Source organism: Bos grunniens, chromosome 13, assembly GCF_055505025.1.
Source record: "Bos grunniens cultivar Pamir isolate PY7600 chromosome 13, Bosgru_T2T1.0, whole genome shotgun sequence".
Classification (NCBI taxonomy): domain Eukaryota; kingdom Metazoa; phylum Chordata; class Mammalia; order Artiodactyla; family Bovidae; genus Bos; species Bos grunniens.
Window position 1 is genome coordinate 46,994,025 of NC_141177.1, and position 19,219 is coordinate 47,013,243.

The 19,219-nt window shown below is 40.3% G+C and overlaps 2 protein-coding genes across 3 annotated transcripts in view; one reads left to right on the forward strand and one right to left on the reverse strand.

The window, feature by feature from the left end:
* LOC147360932 (uncharacterized) overlaps positions 1 to 9,962 on the forward strand; it is a 57,491-nt gene extending 47,529 nt beyond the window's left edge. The window contains exon 4 of the mRNA XM_086335196.1: positions 9,744 to 9,962. The gene's annotated coding sequence lies outside the window, so the exon portion shown is untranslated. The remainder of the gene's footprint in view (positions 1 to 9,743) is intronic.
* A 3,099-nt stretch (positions 9,963 to 13,061) lies between these two features.
* Positions 13,062 to 19,219, reverse strand: part of MPP7 (MAGUK p55 scaffold protein 7) — a 225,602-nt gene continuing 219,444 nt past the window's right edge. For both annotated transcript variants that reach the window (XM_086333868.1, XM_086333869.1), the window contains exons 16-17: positions 18,235 to 18,378; positions 13,062 to 16,187 (exon numbers count right to left, since the gene is read on the reverse strand). In XM_086333868.1, coding sequence (XP_086189994.1) covers positions 16,008 to 16,187; positions 18,235 to 18,378 — 324 coding nt within the window. In that variant the 3' untranslated portion in view covers positions 13,062 to 16,007. The remainder of the gene's footprint in view (positions 16,188 to 18,234; positions 18,379 to 19,219) is intronic.

Below are 19,219 nucleotides of genomic sequence, written 5' to 3' on the forward strand. Positions count from 1 at the left end.
AGTGATGGGACCAGATGCCATGATCTTAGTTTTCTGAATGTTGAGCTTTAAGCCAACTTTTTAACTTTCCTCTTTCACTGTCTTCAAGAGGCTTTTTAGTTCCTCTTCACTTTCTGCCATAAGAGTGGTGTCATCTGCATATCTGAGGTTATATTGATATCTCTCCTGGCAATCTTGATTCCAGCTTGTGCTTCTTCCAGCCCAGCGTTTCTCATGATGTACTCTGCATATAAGTTAAATAAGCAGGGTGACAATATACAGCCTTGACGTACTCCTTTTCCTATTTGGAACCAGTCTGTTGTTCCATGTCCAGTTCTAACTGTTGCTTCCTGACCTGCATATAGGTTTCTCAAGAGGCAGGTCAGGTGATCTGGTATTCCCATCTCTTTCAGAATTTTCCACAGTTTATTGTGATCCACACAGTCAACGGCTTTGGCATAGTCAATAAAGCAGAAATAGATGTTTTTCTGGAACTCCCTTGCTTTTTCAATGATCCAGCAGATGTTGGCAATTTGATCTCTGGTTCCTCTGCCTTTTCTAAAACCAGCTTGAACAGCTGGAAGTTCACGGTTCACATATTGCTGAAGTCTCGCTTGGAGAATTTTGAGCATTACTTTACTATTCAGTGTCACTAATTATCAGGGAAATGCGAATCGAAACGAGACACCAGAATTGTGGAGAATCAACGGTTGTACTCTGTTGCTGGGAATGCAAATGGTGCAACCACTATGGAAAACAGTATAGAGGTTCCTCAAAAAATTAAATATAGAACTACCATATGACTCAGCAACCCACTTCTAGCTACTTATCCAAAAGAACTGAAATCAGGATCTCAAAGAGATATCTTAATTTCCATGTTCATAGCAGCACTATTCACAATAGCTAAGATGGGAAACAAATGTCCACTGATGGAAGAATGGATTTTTTTAATGTGATATATACATAAAAGGCTTCCCTGGTGGCTCGGATGGTAAAGAATCTGTCTGCAGTGAAGGAGACCTGGGTTCAATCCCCGGGTCGGGAAGATCCCCTGGAGAAGGGAATGGCAACCCACTCCAGTATTCTGGCCTGGAGAAGTCCATGGACAGAAGAGCCAGGTGGGCTACAATCCACGGGGTCGCATAAAACAGCATGTTATTCAGCCTTGAAAAGAAAGAAATCCTGCAATATAAGACAACAAGGGTGAACCTTAAGGAAGCTATGCTAAGTAAAATAAGCTAGTCACAGAAGCACATGTATCACATGATTCCACTTCTTTGAGTTATCTAACATAATCAATCTCCTAGAAGCAAAGAATAGAACAGTGGTTGTCAGGGGTTGGGGAGATGTGGAAATGGGGGATTACTAATCAACAAGTATATTTTAGTTTTACAAGATGAGTATTAATAATTAGAGATCTGTTTATAACATTGTGCCTAGAGATGACAATAGCATATTGTAAACTTTAAAATTTGTTAAGTTCAGTTTAGTCGCTCAGTTGTGTCTGACTCTTTGCTACCCCATGGACTCCAGGGCTCCCAGTCCATCACCAACTCCTGGAACTTGCTCAAACTCACGTCCATCGAGTTGGTGATGCCATCCAACCATCTCATCCTGTGTCATCCCTTTTTCCTCCTGCCTTCAATCATTCCAGCATCAGGGTCTTTTCCAATGAGTCAGTTCTTCGCATCAGATGGTCAAAATATTGAAGTGTCAGCTTCAGCATCAGTTGGTAGGTTTTAAGTGTTCTTACCACAATAAAGTAAGAGAAAAAGAGAATGTAGGATGGAGTTAAGAGATTTCTGATAGGACTCAGTGGCTGAACATCCTAGTTTTCCAATCCTCAGTAACACTACAAACTTAGTAGTTTAAAACAACACTCATTTTGAGCTCACAGTTCTGTAGGTCAGAACAGGCATGGCCGAGTTCTCAGCTCAGAGTCTCACAAGTCTAAAGTCAAGGCTTCAGCAGGACTCACTGCTAATCTCACTTGGAGCTTAGGGTTCCTTTCCAAGCTCAGCAGGTTGCAGGCAGCATTCAATTCTTAGTTTGAAGACCGAGGTCTTAGCTTTCTTGCTGTCAGCCAGGGGCTGCTCTCAGGTCTTAGAGGCTAATCGCATTCACTGCCTTGTGGTCCTCTCCGCTGTCAAAACCATGGACAGGGAATCTCGTCAAACCATGGACAGGGAATCTCGTCAAATCAAATCCTTCTCAAACTTCAATTCCTTCTTTGTTGTTCAGGAAAAGCCGAGTCACTTTTTAAGGGCATACTTGGTTAGACCAGGGTAAATCCCGCCCCCTTTTTTTTTTTCCAAAGGCAACTGATTTGAAACCTTAATTGCATCTGCCACATGCCTTTCTAGGAGGGCCTAAGTTAGGGCTTGGTTGAACAACTGAAAGTGTAGGTACACCAAAGGGTGGGGTTTCTGGGGGTCAGCTCCACTTTTTGCCTAACACAGTGGAGAGGTGAGGGTAGCCTGGGAGAGTCCTGGCTGGAGACACTGGAGGGAGCCTACCCTAAAAGAAATGTTAAGGTTCTCATGAACTCTCATAATTTTTGCTTATCTGAGTTGTTGTTTTTTTTTTTTAATCTCTCCTATTCTAAATGATTATCTTGTTCAGTAGATAATCCTAGGTTGCAGGTTTTTCCCTTTCAGCATTTTATATCAGGCCACTCCCTTTTGGCCTGCAGTTTCTGCAGAAAAAGCTAATAGTCCTATGGGAATTCCCTTGTAGGTGACTCTTTTTCTCTTGGTGATTTCAGAATCTCTCTGTGACTTATGCCATTTTAATTATGTCTTGGTGTGAATGAATTTGCATTCACCTTGTTTGGGACCCTCTGAGCTTCCTGTACCTGGATATCTGTTTCTTTCTTCAGTGACGTTTTCAACCTAATTTCATCAAAATTTTGACCCCTTTCTCTCCTTCTGGGATCCCTATAATGTGAATGTTGGCATACGTGATAGAGTCCCAGAGGTCCTTTAAAGTGTTCTCATTTTTTTTTAATTTGATTTTCTTTTTGCTGTTCTGATCGGATAGTTTCCATTATTTTGTCTTCCAGATCTGTCACCTTTTTGTTGCTTTCAGTCACTCAGTCGTATCTGACTCTTTGCGACCCCATGGACTACAGCACGCCAGGTTTCCATGTCCTTCATCATCTCCTAGAGCTTGCTCAAACTCATGTCTATTGAGTTGGTGATGCCATCGAACCATCTCGTCCTTTATCGTCCCCTTCTCCTCCTGCCTTCAATCTTTCCCAGCATCAGGGTCTTTTCACCTCGTCTATCAGGATCTCTATCACCTAGTCTATTATTAATTCCTCCTATTGTATTCTTCCTTTATGACTGGTCCTTTTTTACATTTTCTAGTTCCTTGCTTAAGTTTTCACTGTGTTCATCTATTCTTTTCCTTAATTGAGTTAGTCTTCTTATTGCTGATGCTTTGAACTCTGTATCTTGTAAATTATGTATTTGTTTCATTAGGTCTTCCTTATTGTTTCAATTGAAACAAATCCTTCTGTCTTCTCATTTTGCTTATCTTTCTCTGTCTGTATGAATTGAAGTGAGATAGTTACCTCTTCCCGCCTTGAAGGGATGTGCCCATATGGGAGTGTACCTGTACAGTCTGCAGGTGCCCTGTAGCTTTGGTCAGTGAGCTGGAAGAGGTAAGCACCAGTCACGCTTTCTTCCAGGTGTGCTGGCACCTGTTACCTTGGTAGGAGGTGGGACTTGACATGGATGGGCCAGGGCCGTACTAGCCAGGCATTCGTGCCAGTGCTTCTCCTCTGGTCAGTGACCAACCTCGCCCACTGCAGGGTTGCTCAGGTCCTAAGTTGCTGGAATGGAAGTCCTGAGGGTCTGGTCAGAAATGACTCTGTTCCATCCACGTGTGTATCCTCCTGCCTCCTAGCATCAGCACCTTTGCCCCAGAGAAGTAGTGCTGGAGCAAGAAGGGGCTGGAGTGAGCACTTGGTGTATGGACAGTGCCAATCCTGGCTCCAGAGTCCTGGGCCTCTCTCTGAACACCAGTAATGGCTGTCCCTGCCCCATTCAGATGCCATTCCAGGCCCAAGCCAACTCCATCTGTCCCCTCCCTGAGCACCCGCCTCAGCCATGCCAGCTCTCATGCCTAGTGTGAAGCCATGCCACAGGGCAAATGGGGCCAGAATGGGTGCTTGGCTCAGGCTGGGGCATGCTGCAGGGTAGTTGGGGGAAATTGGCTAGAGTCCTGTGCAAGTTGCACTTTCTCCACTTTGTTTCAGGAGTAGGCAAGTCTGTGCCCTCTCTTCACAGGCACTCTAGGTTTCTCACAGCCCTCCTGTTAGTCCCACTGATTTTCAAGCCAGCTGAGGTTACTCGTCTTTCCAGTGTCAGACCTCAGGACTGGGGTGCAGAATATGTGGCTCGAAGCCCTCATTTCAGGGAGAATCTCCACCCACATAACCCCCATCTTCTGTGTCCCCTCCCAGGAGCACAAAGTCTCAATCTGATCACTTCCCTTCCCACCTAATTCCATGTGGATTTTTTTACAGCCTTGGTTGTAAGGAGTGTTTCTGCCAGTCTCCAGTTAGTTTTCAGCGAGAATTGCTCCACATGTACATGTACTTCGGGAGTGTTCAGGGAGGGGAGGGGAGTCTGTCCTCCCACTCTGCCATCTTGATCTCCTCCTTTTTGGATTTACCTGCCATGTCTCAAGATTTTTCTAAAATCTTATGCTGTTAAAATTGTATTCTGGGAGAGTCTATGATCTTTTAGTATTTAGGTCTGCAATAATGTCTCGTCTCTTAGTTAATTCCATTACCTAGTTTTGGAAAATATTTTAAACTGTAAAGCTATTTTCTTCTGCAAGAGCCTATTCGTAGCAGCAGTATACTCAAGGATACTACTTGATGCTCAAAATGTGTGTGTGTGTATCCGTGCACGCTCAGTTCTATCTGACTATTTGAGACCCCACGGACCATAGCCCTCTTCTATCCATGGGATTCTTCAGGCAAGAATACTGGAGTGGGTTGCCATTTCCTCCTCCAGGGGATTTTCCTGACCCAGGAGAACCCACGTCTCCCGAGTCTCCTGCACCGCAGGCAGATTCTTTACCACCGAGCCATCAGGGAAGCCAAGTGCTAACAGTAGATACCTTCTACGACTGTAGCCAAATTTCAACGTAACTTGATGCTCAGTTGCATATTAATCATATCAAAACATAATATTTTTAAAACCGCATGAGCTGTATAGCTCAAAGCCTGCACCATAAATGGGATCTATGTGGCCATCTGTCTGAAGCAGCAGTAATCACTCCCTATCATACTCAGTGTTCCTTGTCTATAAGAGATTTTGTCCCAGAAACTTCCCTGGTAGTCTAGTGGTTAAGAATCTGTGCTTCCACTGCAGGGGGCACAGGTTCAATCCCTGGTCAGGGAACTAAAACCCCGCATGGCACATGGTGCAGTAAAATCAAATAATACAATGGAACCCCATTATAATAAAAGGGAGAAAGAAAAGGAAAGCAGTGGAGAATAAAATAGTTCATACTGTGAGATATAAATGCTCAGGCAGCAGTCCTCCGAAGACAGCAGTGATCCATGCATAGGGTAGGTTCGCACACTGTGGCATGGCTGTGTCCAGACACGCCGTGCAGGAGACTCTGACACGACGGGTGCTATTGCCATTAATGACATGATGTTCCAAAATAGTGAAGAAAACTTGGTAGGGTTCTGAAAAAATGAAGCACAGTCTTCCTTTGATTTACATGGTAGCGCATTCCTGGAAAAGTCAGTGTATATTATAACCTAGCCAAAATACCACTCATGTTATTCTTTCCCGAGTTGCTTGAGCCAGTGTTTATTTTTATTTTTTTCCCCTTGAAAAGCTTTTAAGGCAACAAGTTTTCCTGAGCTCAGTTTTTCAGTCCTAGTCCATAGATTCTGATAGTTATGTTGTTATTCTCCGAATAATCTACAGTTTTATTTTTAATTCCTCCATGATCAGGATGTTTTGTTTTGCTGTTGTTTGAGTTTTTCTGAGAGGTCTGTTTTGGTGTCTACTGGTTATTCACTTTAAGTTCTATTGGACTGTAGTCATTAGATGTGACTTGAAGTACTTAAAATATTTTGGAATTTAATGAGGCTTTTCTTGCGGCTTGCTTTAGGATTGGGTTTTGTAAATTCTCAGTGTGGCTCTTGAACCGAAGGTGTAATCTGTTTGTAGGAAAAAGCATTCTTTCCATGGCTATGAGATCAGCTGAGGAGTTGTGATACATGAAGTTTTGCGGGGGGCTGTGCTGGGTCTTCACTGTAGCATGTGGTATCTTAGTTCCCCGACAGGGATCAAACCCACATCTCCTGCATTGGAAGGTGGATTCTTAACCACTAGGCCACCAGGGAAGTATATGGACCTTCTATAACCACTTCTTTTCGAGGTCTAAGAGAAGTATTTTAAAGATGACCAAATAATGTGGTTTTATTGACTGCACTCCTCAAGGTTTTACTCAGTGTCTTTAACACTGTTCCTTTTATGGCTTATACCACGGATTACTAAAGAATGACTTTTTGCCCCAAGCATTTACCTCAATTTTCATATTATTATTGTGTTTTCTGCTTTTGGTTTCCTTCTGCCTTGCATTTGCACATTTTTGCCAATCCTCTTACTTTAAATCTTTCTCTTCTTAAAGAATATGGTTGATGTCCATTTTTGATGTAGTTGAAAAATGGTCTCTTACTACATGAGTTTATGCCATTTAAATCTGTAATGAGAGACCCATTTGGCATCTTTTTGTCTTCTCATTTAATGGAGTCTCTGATTCCTCTTTGCATTTACTTTCAATTCCACAAATAATTGCCTTCAAATACCTAAAATATTTTAACTAATATTTAAGCATGTTTGTTTTTGTCCTTCTTTCTTCCATCCTCAGCTGTTTTGGTATCTTCTAGGTTCCTAAGAGCAATATATTTTCCTCAGTAATTACTTCATACTATATACCTTTCATTAGCATGAACAGTAATTATATTGTTTTGTAGCCATTGTTATTTATACATATTTCTATTTCGGTCCTTTATCTGTTTAAGTAGAGCTGATGATCACAAACAGGTCACCTACTACTAACAAGCAGAGTGCCTGGCACAGGGCAGGGGCCTGACAGATGGAACTTTCAGGTATTACTAGTGCCCAGGTCAAATTTAATCACAGAGATATCACTTTGCCAAAACTGTAGACTCACAACCATGATCAATTTGTAAATCTCAAAACACAAGAACAGCTTTCCCCAAACTTAAATGTTATATTGTGGAGGAAAAAAAAAAGTGGAACCCAAGCAAAATAAAATGTAAATGGAGTCTCTTGCTTTATTTTATGCTACAAGTTACAGAATGTTTTAAGGTTCAATGCTTCATTGCAGGACAAGTGACATTTTTGGTAAGTGATGCAGGCACTGGGAGTGGCCTGGGTGGTCATGGATACTGCTTTCCATTAGGAATGCTTCCAGCAGCAAGCAAACAGCAGCCTAATAGTAACACTTTTAAGAGAACATCTTCTCCAGTTTTGACATAAAGTTGTGTAAGTTTAACATGTACAGTGTGGTTTGATATATGTATATATGGTGAAATGATTACCACAATAAAGTTATTTAACACTTTCACCACCTAATTACCTTGTGTGTGTGTTAATAACATTTAAGATCTACTCTTTTAGCTACTTTCAAGCATGTAATACAGTGTTGTTAACAATAGTCAACATGCCATTACATCCCCAGAACTTACTCATCTCATACCTGGAAGCTTGTGCCTTCTGACCAACATCCCCCCTTTTCCATCCAAGCCCTGGTAACTACCATTCTACCTTCTATTTCAGCTCTTGTAGATACCTTATACAAGTGGTTGTTGTTTAGTCGCTCAGTTGGATCCAACTCTTTGCAACCCCATGATCTGCAGTGCACCAGGCTTCCTTGTCCTTCACTATCTCTGTGAGTTTGCTTAAACTCACATCCATTGAGTCAGTGATGCCATCCATCCATCTCATCCTCTGCCACCCCCTTCTCCTACCTTCAATCTTTCCCAGCATCAGGGTCTTTTCCAGTGAGTCAGCCCTTTGCATCAGGTGGCCAAAGTATTGGAGCTTCAGCTTCAGCATCAGTCCCTCCAATGAATATTCACGGTTGATTTCCTTTAGGATGGACTGGTTTGATCTCCTTTCTGTCCAAAGGACTCTCAAGAGTCTTCTCTAGCACCACATATAGTTATTTGTCTTTCTCTAACTTATTTTACTTAGAATAATGCCTTCAAGAAAGATACAACCATGTTGTCACAAAAGGCAGAATTTACGTATTTTTTTTACCATTGAATAACATTCCTTTTTATGTGTATGTAAATGTGTATGTGTACATGCCCTAGATTCTTCATTCATCTGTTGATGGACATGTTGTTTCCTTGTCTCAGCTGCTGTGAATAATCTTGCAGTGCATGTGGAAAGTGGGGATGCAGAACTCTTTTCAAAATAGTGATTTCATTTCCTTCAAGATATATGCCCAGGAATGGGACTGCTGGCTCATATGGTAGCTCAATTTTCATTTTTTTGAGGAACCCCCAGCTACCGATTTCCATAGTGGCTACACCAATTTACATTCCCACCAACAGAGCATAAAATAACATTGTCTTGATTTGCATTCTGCTAATACTGAGCAGTGTTGAGCATTTTTTCATGTGTCTGTTGGCCATCTGCATGTCTTCTTTGGAGAAATGTCTGTTTAGGTCTTCTGCCAGTTTTTCTGATTGGGTTATTTGTTTTTCTGATATTGAGCTTCATGTTTATCTGATATTGAGCTTAATGAGCTGCTTATATATTTTGAATATTAATCCTTTGTCAGTTTAATTTGCAATTATTTTCTCCCATCCTGAGGGTTGTCTTTTCATTTTAAGTTGCTGAATAACACAAGGAGCTCAACCTGGTCCTCTGTAACAGCCTAGAGGGGTGGGAGGGAGGTTTCAGAGTGAGAAGCCATATGTATACTTGTGGCTGATTCATGGTGTTGCATGGCAGAAACCAACACATTATAAAGAAATTATCCTTCAATTAAAAATACATTTTAAAAAAAGAACATTGTTTATTCAGTAATTAGAGGAAAGAGGTCCCAAGGATTTTTTCAACAGCTCAGTGACGTTATGGATTTAGGATCTTTTCTTGTTTTTTTTACTCACTCATCTATAGATTGACCTTTATCATCCATTGATTTAGGGTTAGGATTATGGCTGTCATGTTGTTAAGCACCACAATGTAATAGAAGCATCTCAGACAGGAGGAACGGGGGCAGGAGCATAGAGGATTTTCACCTTATGCAGGTGTTTGTTTAAACTAGGGAAACAACTCAACTCACAGCTCCTCTGACAGACATTACCTGGAATCGAGTGGCTGGACCAACTCAGATCAATCCTGGCGGAGAGGAGATTATCACAACTGATTAGACAAATCATGCTCCATCATTAAAGACTAGGACTCAGACAAAACAGAAAAATTGCGTATTATGCTAACTTTTTTGTATGCTTTTGATAATCATCATTGTTTGAAGTTCAGTTCAGTTGCTCAGTCACGTCCGACTCTTTGCGACCCAACGAACCACAGCACGCCAAGCTGTTTGAAGATTAGCCAACAATAGAGGCATAGAGAAATCAAGAGCTATCTGACTAAAGCAACAGTGTTGTGAGAAAACTCTTTGTAAATTGCCTGTGCATAAAAAGGATGAATAATCACTTCTAATTACCAAATCTCACCTATTTCCAGAATTGACTCAAGTTATAGCAACACCAGCAAGCACAGTGCAGACATCCTGGTGTTGGAGGAGCCTGACCACAATTGAACCCCGATCCTTACTCATCACGCCTGTTACCTTGGGCAGGCACAGAAGCCCGCACTTCTATGTAAGGTACTATACTTCCATATAAGGTACTACTTCCATATAATGCCGTTATGAGGATTAAATGAAACTGTATACAAATCCTACAGATGTCTGATGATTAATATGACTATTTTATCTGGCAGTACGTAGCCCATGTAGGTATATGTGAATAAGAGCTGTTATAAAAGTACAATATTCCTTGCCCTCCAGATAACTAAGTGCAAGTGAGCAAGCATCTGGAAAGGTGTGGCAGCCTAGGAAAGGGCATGAATACAGGTAAGGGACACTTCTTTCAATCGATATCAGTTATATTCCCTATCAGCGGCTAAACATAAAACTTGGCTCACTTTCCTGTTGAGGACCACCAAAAACAAGACTGGGAGCTCACTGTGGCTCGGATCATGAACTCCTTATTAACAAATTCAGACTGAAATTGAAGACCATTCAAAGTGAAAGTGAACTCGCTCAGTCGTGTCCAACTCTTTGTGACCCCATGGACTGCAGCCCACCAGGCTCCCCTGTCCATGGGATTCTCCAGGCAAGGATACTGGAGTGGGTTGCCATTTTCTTCTCCAGGGGATCTTCCTGACCCAGGGATTGAACCCGGGTCTCCTGCATTGCAGGCAGACGCTTTATCCTCTGAGCCACAAGGGAAGCCCCTAGACCATTCAGGTATGACCTAAATCAAATCCCTTATGACTATACAGTGGAAGTGAGAAATAGATTTAAGGGACTAGATCTGATAGACAGAGTGCCTGATGAACTATGGATGGAGGTTCGTGACACTGTATAAGAGACAGGAATCAAGACCATCCCCAAGGAAAAGAAATGCAATAAAGCAAAATGGCTGTCTGGGGAGGCCTTACAAATAGCTGTGAAAAGATGGGAAGCTAAAAGCAAAGGAAAAAAGGAAAGATATTCCCATTTGAATGCAGAGTTCCAAAGAAGAGCAAGGAGAGAGAAGAAAGCCTTCCTCAGTGATCAATGCAAAGAAATAAAGGAAAACAATAGGATGCGAAAGACTAGAGATCTCTTCAAGAAAATTAGAGATACCAAGGGAACATTTCATGCAAAGATGGGCTCAATAAAGGACAAATGGTAGGGACCTAACAGAAGCAGAAGATATTAAGAAGAGGTGGCAAGAATACACAGAAGAACTGTACAAAAAAGATCTTCACAACCAAGATAATCATGATGATGTGATCACTCATCTAGAGCCAGACATCCTGGAATGTGAAGTCAAGTGGGCCTTAGGAAGCATCACTACGAACAAAGCTAGTGGAGGTGATGGAATTCCAGTGGAGCTATTCCAAATCCTGAAAGATGATGCTGTGAAAGTGCTGCACTCAATATGCCAGCAAATATGGAAAACTCAGCAGTGGCCACAGGACTGGAAAAGGTCAGTTTTCATTCCAATCCCAAAGAAAGGCAATGCCAAAGAATGCTCAAACTACCACATAATTGCACTCATCTCACATGCTAGTAAAGTAATGCTCAAAATTCTCTAAGCCAGGCTTCAACAATACGTGAACCGTGAACTTGCAGATGTTCAAGCTGGTTTTAGAAAAGGCAGAGGAGCCACAGGTCAAATTGCCAACATCCGCTAGATCATGGAAAAAGCAAGAGAGTTCCAGAAAAACATCTATTTCTGCTTTATTGACTATGCCAAAGCCTTTGACTGTGTGGATCACAATAAACTGTGGAAAACTCTGAAAGAGATGGGAATACCAGACCACCTGACCTGCCTCTTGAGAAACTTATATGCAGGTCAGGAAGCAACAGTTAGAACTGTACATGAAACAACAGACTGGTTCCAAATAGGAAAAGGAGTACGTCAAGGTTGTATATTGTCACCCTACTTATTTAACTTATATGCAGAGTACATCATGAGAAACGCTGGGCTGGAAGAAGCACAAGCTGGAATCAAGATTGCTGGGAGAAATATCAATAACCTCAGATATGCAGATGACACCATCCTTACGGCAGAAAGTGAAGAAGAACTAAAAAGCCTCTTGAAGACAGTGTAAGAGGAAAGTTAAAAAGTTGGCTTAAAGCTCAACATTCAGAAAACTTAAGATCATGGCATCTGGTCCCATCACTTCATGGCAGATAGATGGGGAAACAGTGGAAACAGTGGCTGACTTTAATTTTTTGGGCTCCAAAATCACTGCAGGTGGTGATTGCAGCAATGAAATTAAAAGATGCTTACTCCTTGGAAGGAAAGGTATGACCAACCTAGACAGAATATTAAAAAGCAGAGACATTACTTTGTCAACAAAGGTCTGCCTAGTGAAGGCTATGATTTTTCCAGTGGTCATGTATGGATGTGAGTGTTGGACTATAAAGAAAGCTGAGCGCCGAAGAATTGATGCTTTTGAACTGTGGTGTTGGAGAAGACTCTTGAGAGTCCCTTGGCCTGCCAGGAGATCCAACCAGTCCATCCTAAAGGAGATCAGTCCTGGGTGTTCTTTGGAAGGACTGATGTTGAAGCTGAAACTCCAATCCTTTGGCCACCTGATGCGAAGAGCTGACTCATTGGAAAAGACCCTGATGTTGGGAAAGATTGAGGGCAGGAGGAGAAGGGGACGACAGAGGATGAGATGGTTGGAAGGCCTCATCGACTCGATGGACATGGGTTTGGGTGGACTCCTGGAGTTGTGATGGACAGGGAGGCCTGGCGTGCTGCGATTCATGGGGTTGCAAAGAGTCAGACATGACTGAACGACTGAACTGAACTGAATTAATTTTGGGTGTACCATTTGAAAGTAATGGAACTTTAAAACAACGACAAGAAAACTGGTAATAGAAATTATTTAGGAAGCTCCCTATGAATTTACTAATATGAGGAACTGTCAGGTAATTAAGAATATTTACGCAATTACTTTTAAGTTGTGTGATATGAGGCTGATCACTGTGTCAACGAGCTCATGATCAGTTAAGTACTCATTGCCCAGGCTTGTCTAGCACATGGCATAGATCTTTTGTTTATCTTTGATTGGCTGGACTGGGTAAGATTGAGGCTAGTGGATTTCATCTCTCCAACAACTTTGATGAAACCAATTAATGTCTGGAACAAATATGAAATTTTGTTTTAGACAGAGGCAGTTCAAATCACATGGTGTCAGTAAAAGAACAACTTGTTCTACCATCAGAAACAGTGAAGTAGATACCAAGTGCAAGAGCAATCTTCAAGAAACTATACATATAATTTGAAGGTATTTTATTACGCTCAAAGGTTTTCCATTCCTTTTATTTATAAACTCTTACTAGTCAAAAAGAAAATAAATAATAAAAATCTGTCTCTTCAGGAAACTTTTAACAACATAGTTTTGCTTTATATGCTTGTCAATTTTAAATTATTACAATTTAGATACATTCAGTCATCACATGATACCATGATACCAGGAAGGTCAATCTTAAAGATATCAATAATGTCTATACTGGTAAGTAAAATAATGGTAAAAAATGGTATTTCAATTTCACCTAAAAAAAAAAAAGCAAACAGATTCCAGTTTGTTATTGATGGGAATACAGACTTACCTTCTTAATCTTGGATATTAAATATTTGGACTTAAAAAAATAAATATTCCTGTTCTCTCAAATAGTGGCTGACATTGTCTTGGGAGCAGGCTGCCTAAAGAACCAGTCTCTCCTCCCTCAAGAGGGAGCCAGGGGTGCACCAAGTACAGGATCAAGGGCCCTTTGCAACATTTATCCCCAAGCCCATGGAGCTACTACTAAGTCGCTTCAGTCGTGTCCGACTGTGCAACCCCATAGATGGCAGCCCTCCAGGCTCCCCCGTCCCTGGGATTCTCCAGGCAAGAACACTGGAGTGGGTTGCCATTTCCTTCTCCAATGCATAAAAATGAAAAGTGAAAGTGAAGTCGCTCAGTCGTGTCCGACTCTTAGCGACCCCATGGACTGCAGCCTACCAGGCTCCTCCATCCATGGGATTTTCCAGGCAAGAGTACTGGAGTGGGGTGCCACTGCCTTCTCCTAGCCTTACTAAATTAAAGAGAACGGACTCTCTTTCTAAGCATCAAGGTGTGTACTACTGATGAAAGATTTTTCAAATTGCTGAATTGCCCCTTTTCCATTATTTTAAAAAATACTTTTCAGCTCTAGTGTAAAAAGGGAGAGAAATTGGAAAATATATTTTTATAACACCTCCATCACCACCCCCACCACCAAAAGGGACTCCATTTTTATCACATGCTGTCTGCCTCCACAGTAAAGAATTGAGGCAAAAAATAAAAACAAACCATGTGCTATTTCTGAACAAAGAATTCAGACTACCTAAATTATAATTCATTTCCTAGAAAGTCAATGTATTGGAAATTTTGATCAGTGTTGAAAAAGAATATTACCCAAACCATCCAAGGAAGACTTGTACTTTCTTAGACCAGCCACACAACCATGAAGTATGGCTTCAGTATTAGACCTGGCAACCCCAAACCTCTTTTTAAACTGAATTGGTTGCTGTTTACTTAATTAACTTAGAATTTGCTGTTTGGATTAGGCTGTCAGGTAACATTGGTTATCTAACTATTTAGCTGCGAGTGTGTATCAGGTATGAAATCTCACATGTATGAAGGAAACCCAGTAAGTCATGCTATCAAATGTGCACAGAGCACACATGTGGATCTGAGAACAAACAAAGGTCAAAATATTTACATGGAATGTTGACCCAGATTTAAAAAACTATTTTAAATTAATGACATCTTTACATACAATTTGTTTTATGAATAGCCTCATTTGATAATTAAAAAAATATGCCTTTCAAATATTTCATAAATATATAAAATTTCACTACACTATTTTTCTTTAAACAGGACATCTAAACTCTCTTTAGAAATCAACAAAAATATTTTTTTTTCTGTTTCAAAGTCACAGATACGATGATTCTCTGATTGGCAGTGTCTTACTGCATGCAAGAATGGGACGCATATTCTCTTATACAACTATGCACATTTCTAGTATTTTGAGCTGTATAATTTACTCGCTGAAGGTCAGTAGTATCAAAGAAAAATGAGAGATCCCATCTAGCTATTTACAATATGAGAGTCTTTCTTAAACTTCTTTAAAAACAGCAAGATTAGGATGGTATCTGGCCAATGTAAAGAAATATTTTGATGACAAAGAAATAAGTTAACATTACATGAACAGTTTTCTAAAGTACAATTTGTAGTGAAATTTAAATATGGTGATCAACTGTACATATTTGGGACAATGATCACATTTTCTTTAACTGTATCAGTAACATGTAAAACCTACATTTAGAATAGGATTCATTCTTATAATCTACTGGGAAAATGCAAAGTCAGATAACTGGCTCCAGAATTTCTGGTGAGTCCAGAAAGAAATGTCTGAGAATTTATAAATAAAATTGTCCTTTGTAATCAGTCCTTTTGGGTATGTAATCACCGTTCTAACAAGGAAAGGTTTTTAGTTTCGTATGTAATAATTTTCAAAGCCTACCCTCCCTTATTAAACATTTATTGAGTCACTAGTGTATGTACTCACAAAGCCTTCTCAAACTATAACATGAAGGCCACTCACTAAGACAGATTTTCAGTAATTCCTTTAAAGAGAGATTCTTGAGTGCACACACTGTGACTATACTGTGTCTATGTAAGAGAAAATGTTGCACTTTTAGGATAGTAAGAGGACCACCTTACTGCCAGTCCAGGTGCATCTATGATGATCCACCCAAAGTACACCTAAGCTGTCCTGTCTGGAGCTGCTCAAGGCTGTAAACTTATCATCTTCAATGGCTGACATGCAAATAGCAAAGGCAGTGACCGCGTCTGAGACCAGCAGAAGCACTGGACGCCCATGTATATACTCTAGCTAAGACTTTCTATAAAAAGTTCAACCCTCCTCTTGGAGGTAGAGCTTTGTATTCAAGACAGCCAGACGGTTCAAAGCTCTGCTCAGAATACAGTACTGTGCACATTTAAATTCTGGATCTTATACTCAAACACTGTGTTTGAAATAAGACTTTAAAAAGATAAAAAACCAACATTCAGTTTTAACCAGGATTGCACATCTCTAACAGTGATATAGATTAAAAAACCCTACCACCAAAATGGTAACTGATTTAATCATGCACTCTACAAAAAAAAGATAATTATGAAAACTTCCCTTAGTTATGAATGTAACCAGCTCACTGGAACCCAATGAGTATCTGTCTCCAATTTGTCAAAAGTTGTTTTCAGCTCATTGAAGGCCACAGCAAGATCATCATTTACTATAGTTTTGTCAAAAAGATGACCATACTGACTCTCCATTATCTGGGCAGATTTAATCATTTCTTGAAAGTCGTCTTCCTACAAAAGTATTAAATAGAATTGGTTAACCAGGCAGTTTCATCACATCAGTGCAGTTATTACACAACTGGTTTATCTAATGCTGTTCTGTGTTCACTATTTCACCTCAGCCATGAAAGAAAATTACCCTCTTTAACTGTAAATTCTTCAGAAGCCGTAATTTCTAATATTCTCTATTTGCTTGTAACTAAAACTGCTCTGACAAGAGTCAAAAGTCCCACCTTTCAGGATAATTAGTCACTTATCATTACAGGGATGTTTCAGTATTAAAGTAGAAGTGTTTATCCTGATGCTTTGCCTGCATCGTCCACATTTATTCATAGCAAGGAATGTATAAGAAAAACTACTTTTTCAGAGGTGGATACATTTATGAAAGGACATGTATACCATCTCCTTCTTTGTTTCAGTACAAGTGGGTAAGGGGCCCTCCATACATTTTTGAAACCAGGAAGAATTTTAGTTGGTTATATAGCAAGACCATATACATAAATGTGAGTTAAATCTTTGGACTATGTTATCGTTTATTATCCTCACTGAGAAACCTTTACATTGTACAAGACTGTAATAAATAATACGGTAATTCTTTATACTGTGACATCCTGAATCATTTCAGAGTCGATATCTCAAGGTCACAGAAGGTTTTCACAACAGAGATTTTAATTTTAGTGTTAATCCAGAGCCCTGAGTAATTAACATCATATAACAGTACCTACTTCGTATGGTTGTATACTGTCAGTACTTTAGAAAAAAAGATATTTTAAAAATACTGGAAATCAAAAACATCATGTGTATTTGATACCCACAATTAATAGTTTATACATTAATATGGACTTGGAAGAAAAGTTATGACCCACCTAGATAGCATATTAAAAAGCAGAGCCATTACTTTGCTAACAAAGGTCCGTCTAGTCAAGGCTGTGGTTTTTCCTGTGGTTATGTATGGATGTGAGAGTTGGACTGTGAAGAAGGCTGAGTGCCGAAGAATTGATGCTTTTGAACTGTGGTGTTGGAGAAGACTCTTGAGAGTCCCTTGGACTGCAAGGAGGTCCAACCAGTCCATTCTGAAGGAGATCAGCCCTGGGATTTCTTTGGAAGGAATGATGCTAAAGCTGAAACTCCAGTACTTTGGCCACCTCATGCGAAGAGTTGACTCATTGGAAAAGACTCTGATGCTGGGAGGGATTGGGGGCAGGAGGAAAAGGGGACGGCAGAGGATGAGATGGCTAGATGGCATCACTGACTCGATGGACGTGAGTCTGAATGAACTCCGGGAGTTGGTGATGGACAGGGAGGCCTGGCGTGCTGCGATTCATGGGTTCGCAGAGAGTCAGACATGACTGAGCGACTGAACTGAACTGAAGGTTAAAGATGAGTTACTTAAAAGAGGGAGGGGAAAAATGCTTCTGCCATTCTCTTGATCCTAAAGTATAATACACTGTCTCAAGGTTAAAAAACAGAGACCATGCCAGTCATTCTAATCATTAACCCACCACAGCTGTGATTTCTTTTTTAAACCTTTTATTTTATATTGGAGTACAGCCCATCAACAATGTTGTGAAAGTTTCAGGTGCCATTTCTAACAATAGTCAAAGGAAATACAAATTGAACACTACAAGTCTATTTGTCCTATACCCCAAATGATGCTTTTTCTTTTATTATGCTATATATGATGTTGGTACAAAAGGCAAATTATTAAATCTTCATCTAGACTATTAATGAGTAATAGTAACCGACCGGTATTTTCCCCTTTAAAAATAAGGCTAGTTGAAAACTCAGTGGTTTTTTTACATGTGCCTTCAGAAATTTTATAAGTATGCATAAAAGCATACAAAATAGTTTTTGAGTCAATGTAATATGAAGATCCGTTCACAACAGCAGAAAAAACAATCAGGGCAATCACTTAAAATGTATGTACCCAAATGCAGTTCTGTCCTGCCTGGATGTTTGGACCACAGCCTCATCTCTCAGTCTCCTTAATGTGGTCACTACTGCATATATGACTTTAACTCCTGCTTATGTATTTTCAGTAAAGTATCCTCATACTCACTGTAAAGGGCTTCGCAGCACCTTGGTCATCTCTGCTTGAGATAATCTTTGCATTTTTTCTTGTCTCCCTCAAACGCTCTATTGATGGAGGCTTTATAAATATCACAAACGGCTTAAATTCTAGTGTCCTTAAGTGCTTCACTGTCTGCAAGGAAGGAAATACATTTTCTTTCATTTCTTCATAATATCAGGAGTATGTTTTGTAGTAAAACTGAATTTTCTTTCTAAGGAGAAAATTCCTTAAAATTATTTCCTAATTAAGGTTAGCAGGCCTTTCACTATATTATTGTTCAATCATTTGTTGACAATTAAATGTTACTAGATACCTCTGGACAAATGGAGAATGTAACCTGTCTTTAAAATGCTTTGAAATATGCCATCATTAAATCCTGAGGAGAAGCAGCTAAAAATACCAGAAAGCTAGTTCTTAGATTTAATACCCAAAAGACACTATGAGTTAACTGTCTTTCATGCAAGTCTTCCAGCCATGCCATCTAAGCCTCCTCCTGCTCTCAGAATGAGGTGTCCCTTCTCTTTCATCCTGCCTTTGGAGTCCCCTTCAGGGGCAAGTCTCCTGCTTTTAAGTCAGCACTGCTCCCGGGTAGTAAGGAGCATGCTGTGGGTGGGCCTCTGCAGGGAGGGGGTGGGGGGGGTGATGGAGGTGGTCTATGTTGAGACAGGAAAGTGAGCTGCTTCATCCACCGTCTCTCAATCCACCTGTACCGAGTCCCCAGGGTGCCAGGTGAGCTCTACCCGGCAGCTGTACAACTCCTGTGAGATGCCCACGGCTCTTGCCAGGGTTTTACATTTCTAGGCTAATTATAGATCCAAAATCCATGAAAGAGGACCAAGAACCAAAATGTCCATTGCCAACAATTATGAACACTTATAATACATATAGGAGAATACATTATACATACAATGTAATATATTTTTATATATAAAATACATAGAATAAATAAGAGTCATTATACTTGGCAAACACT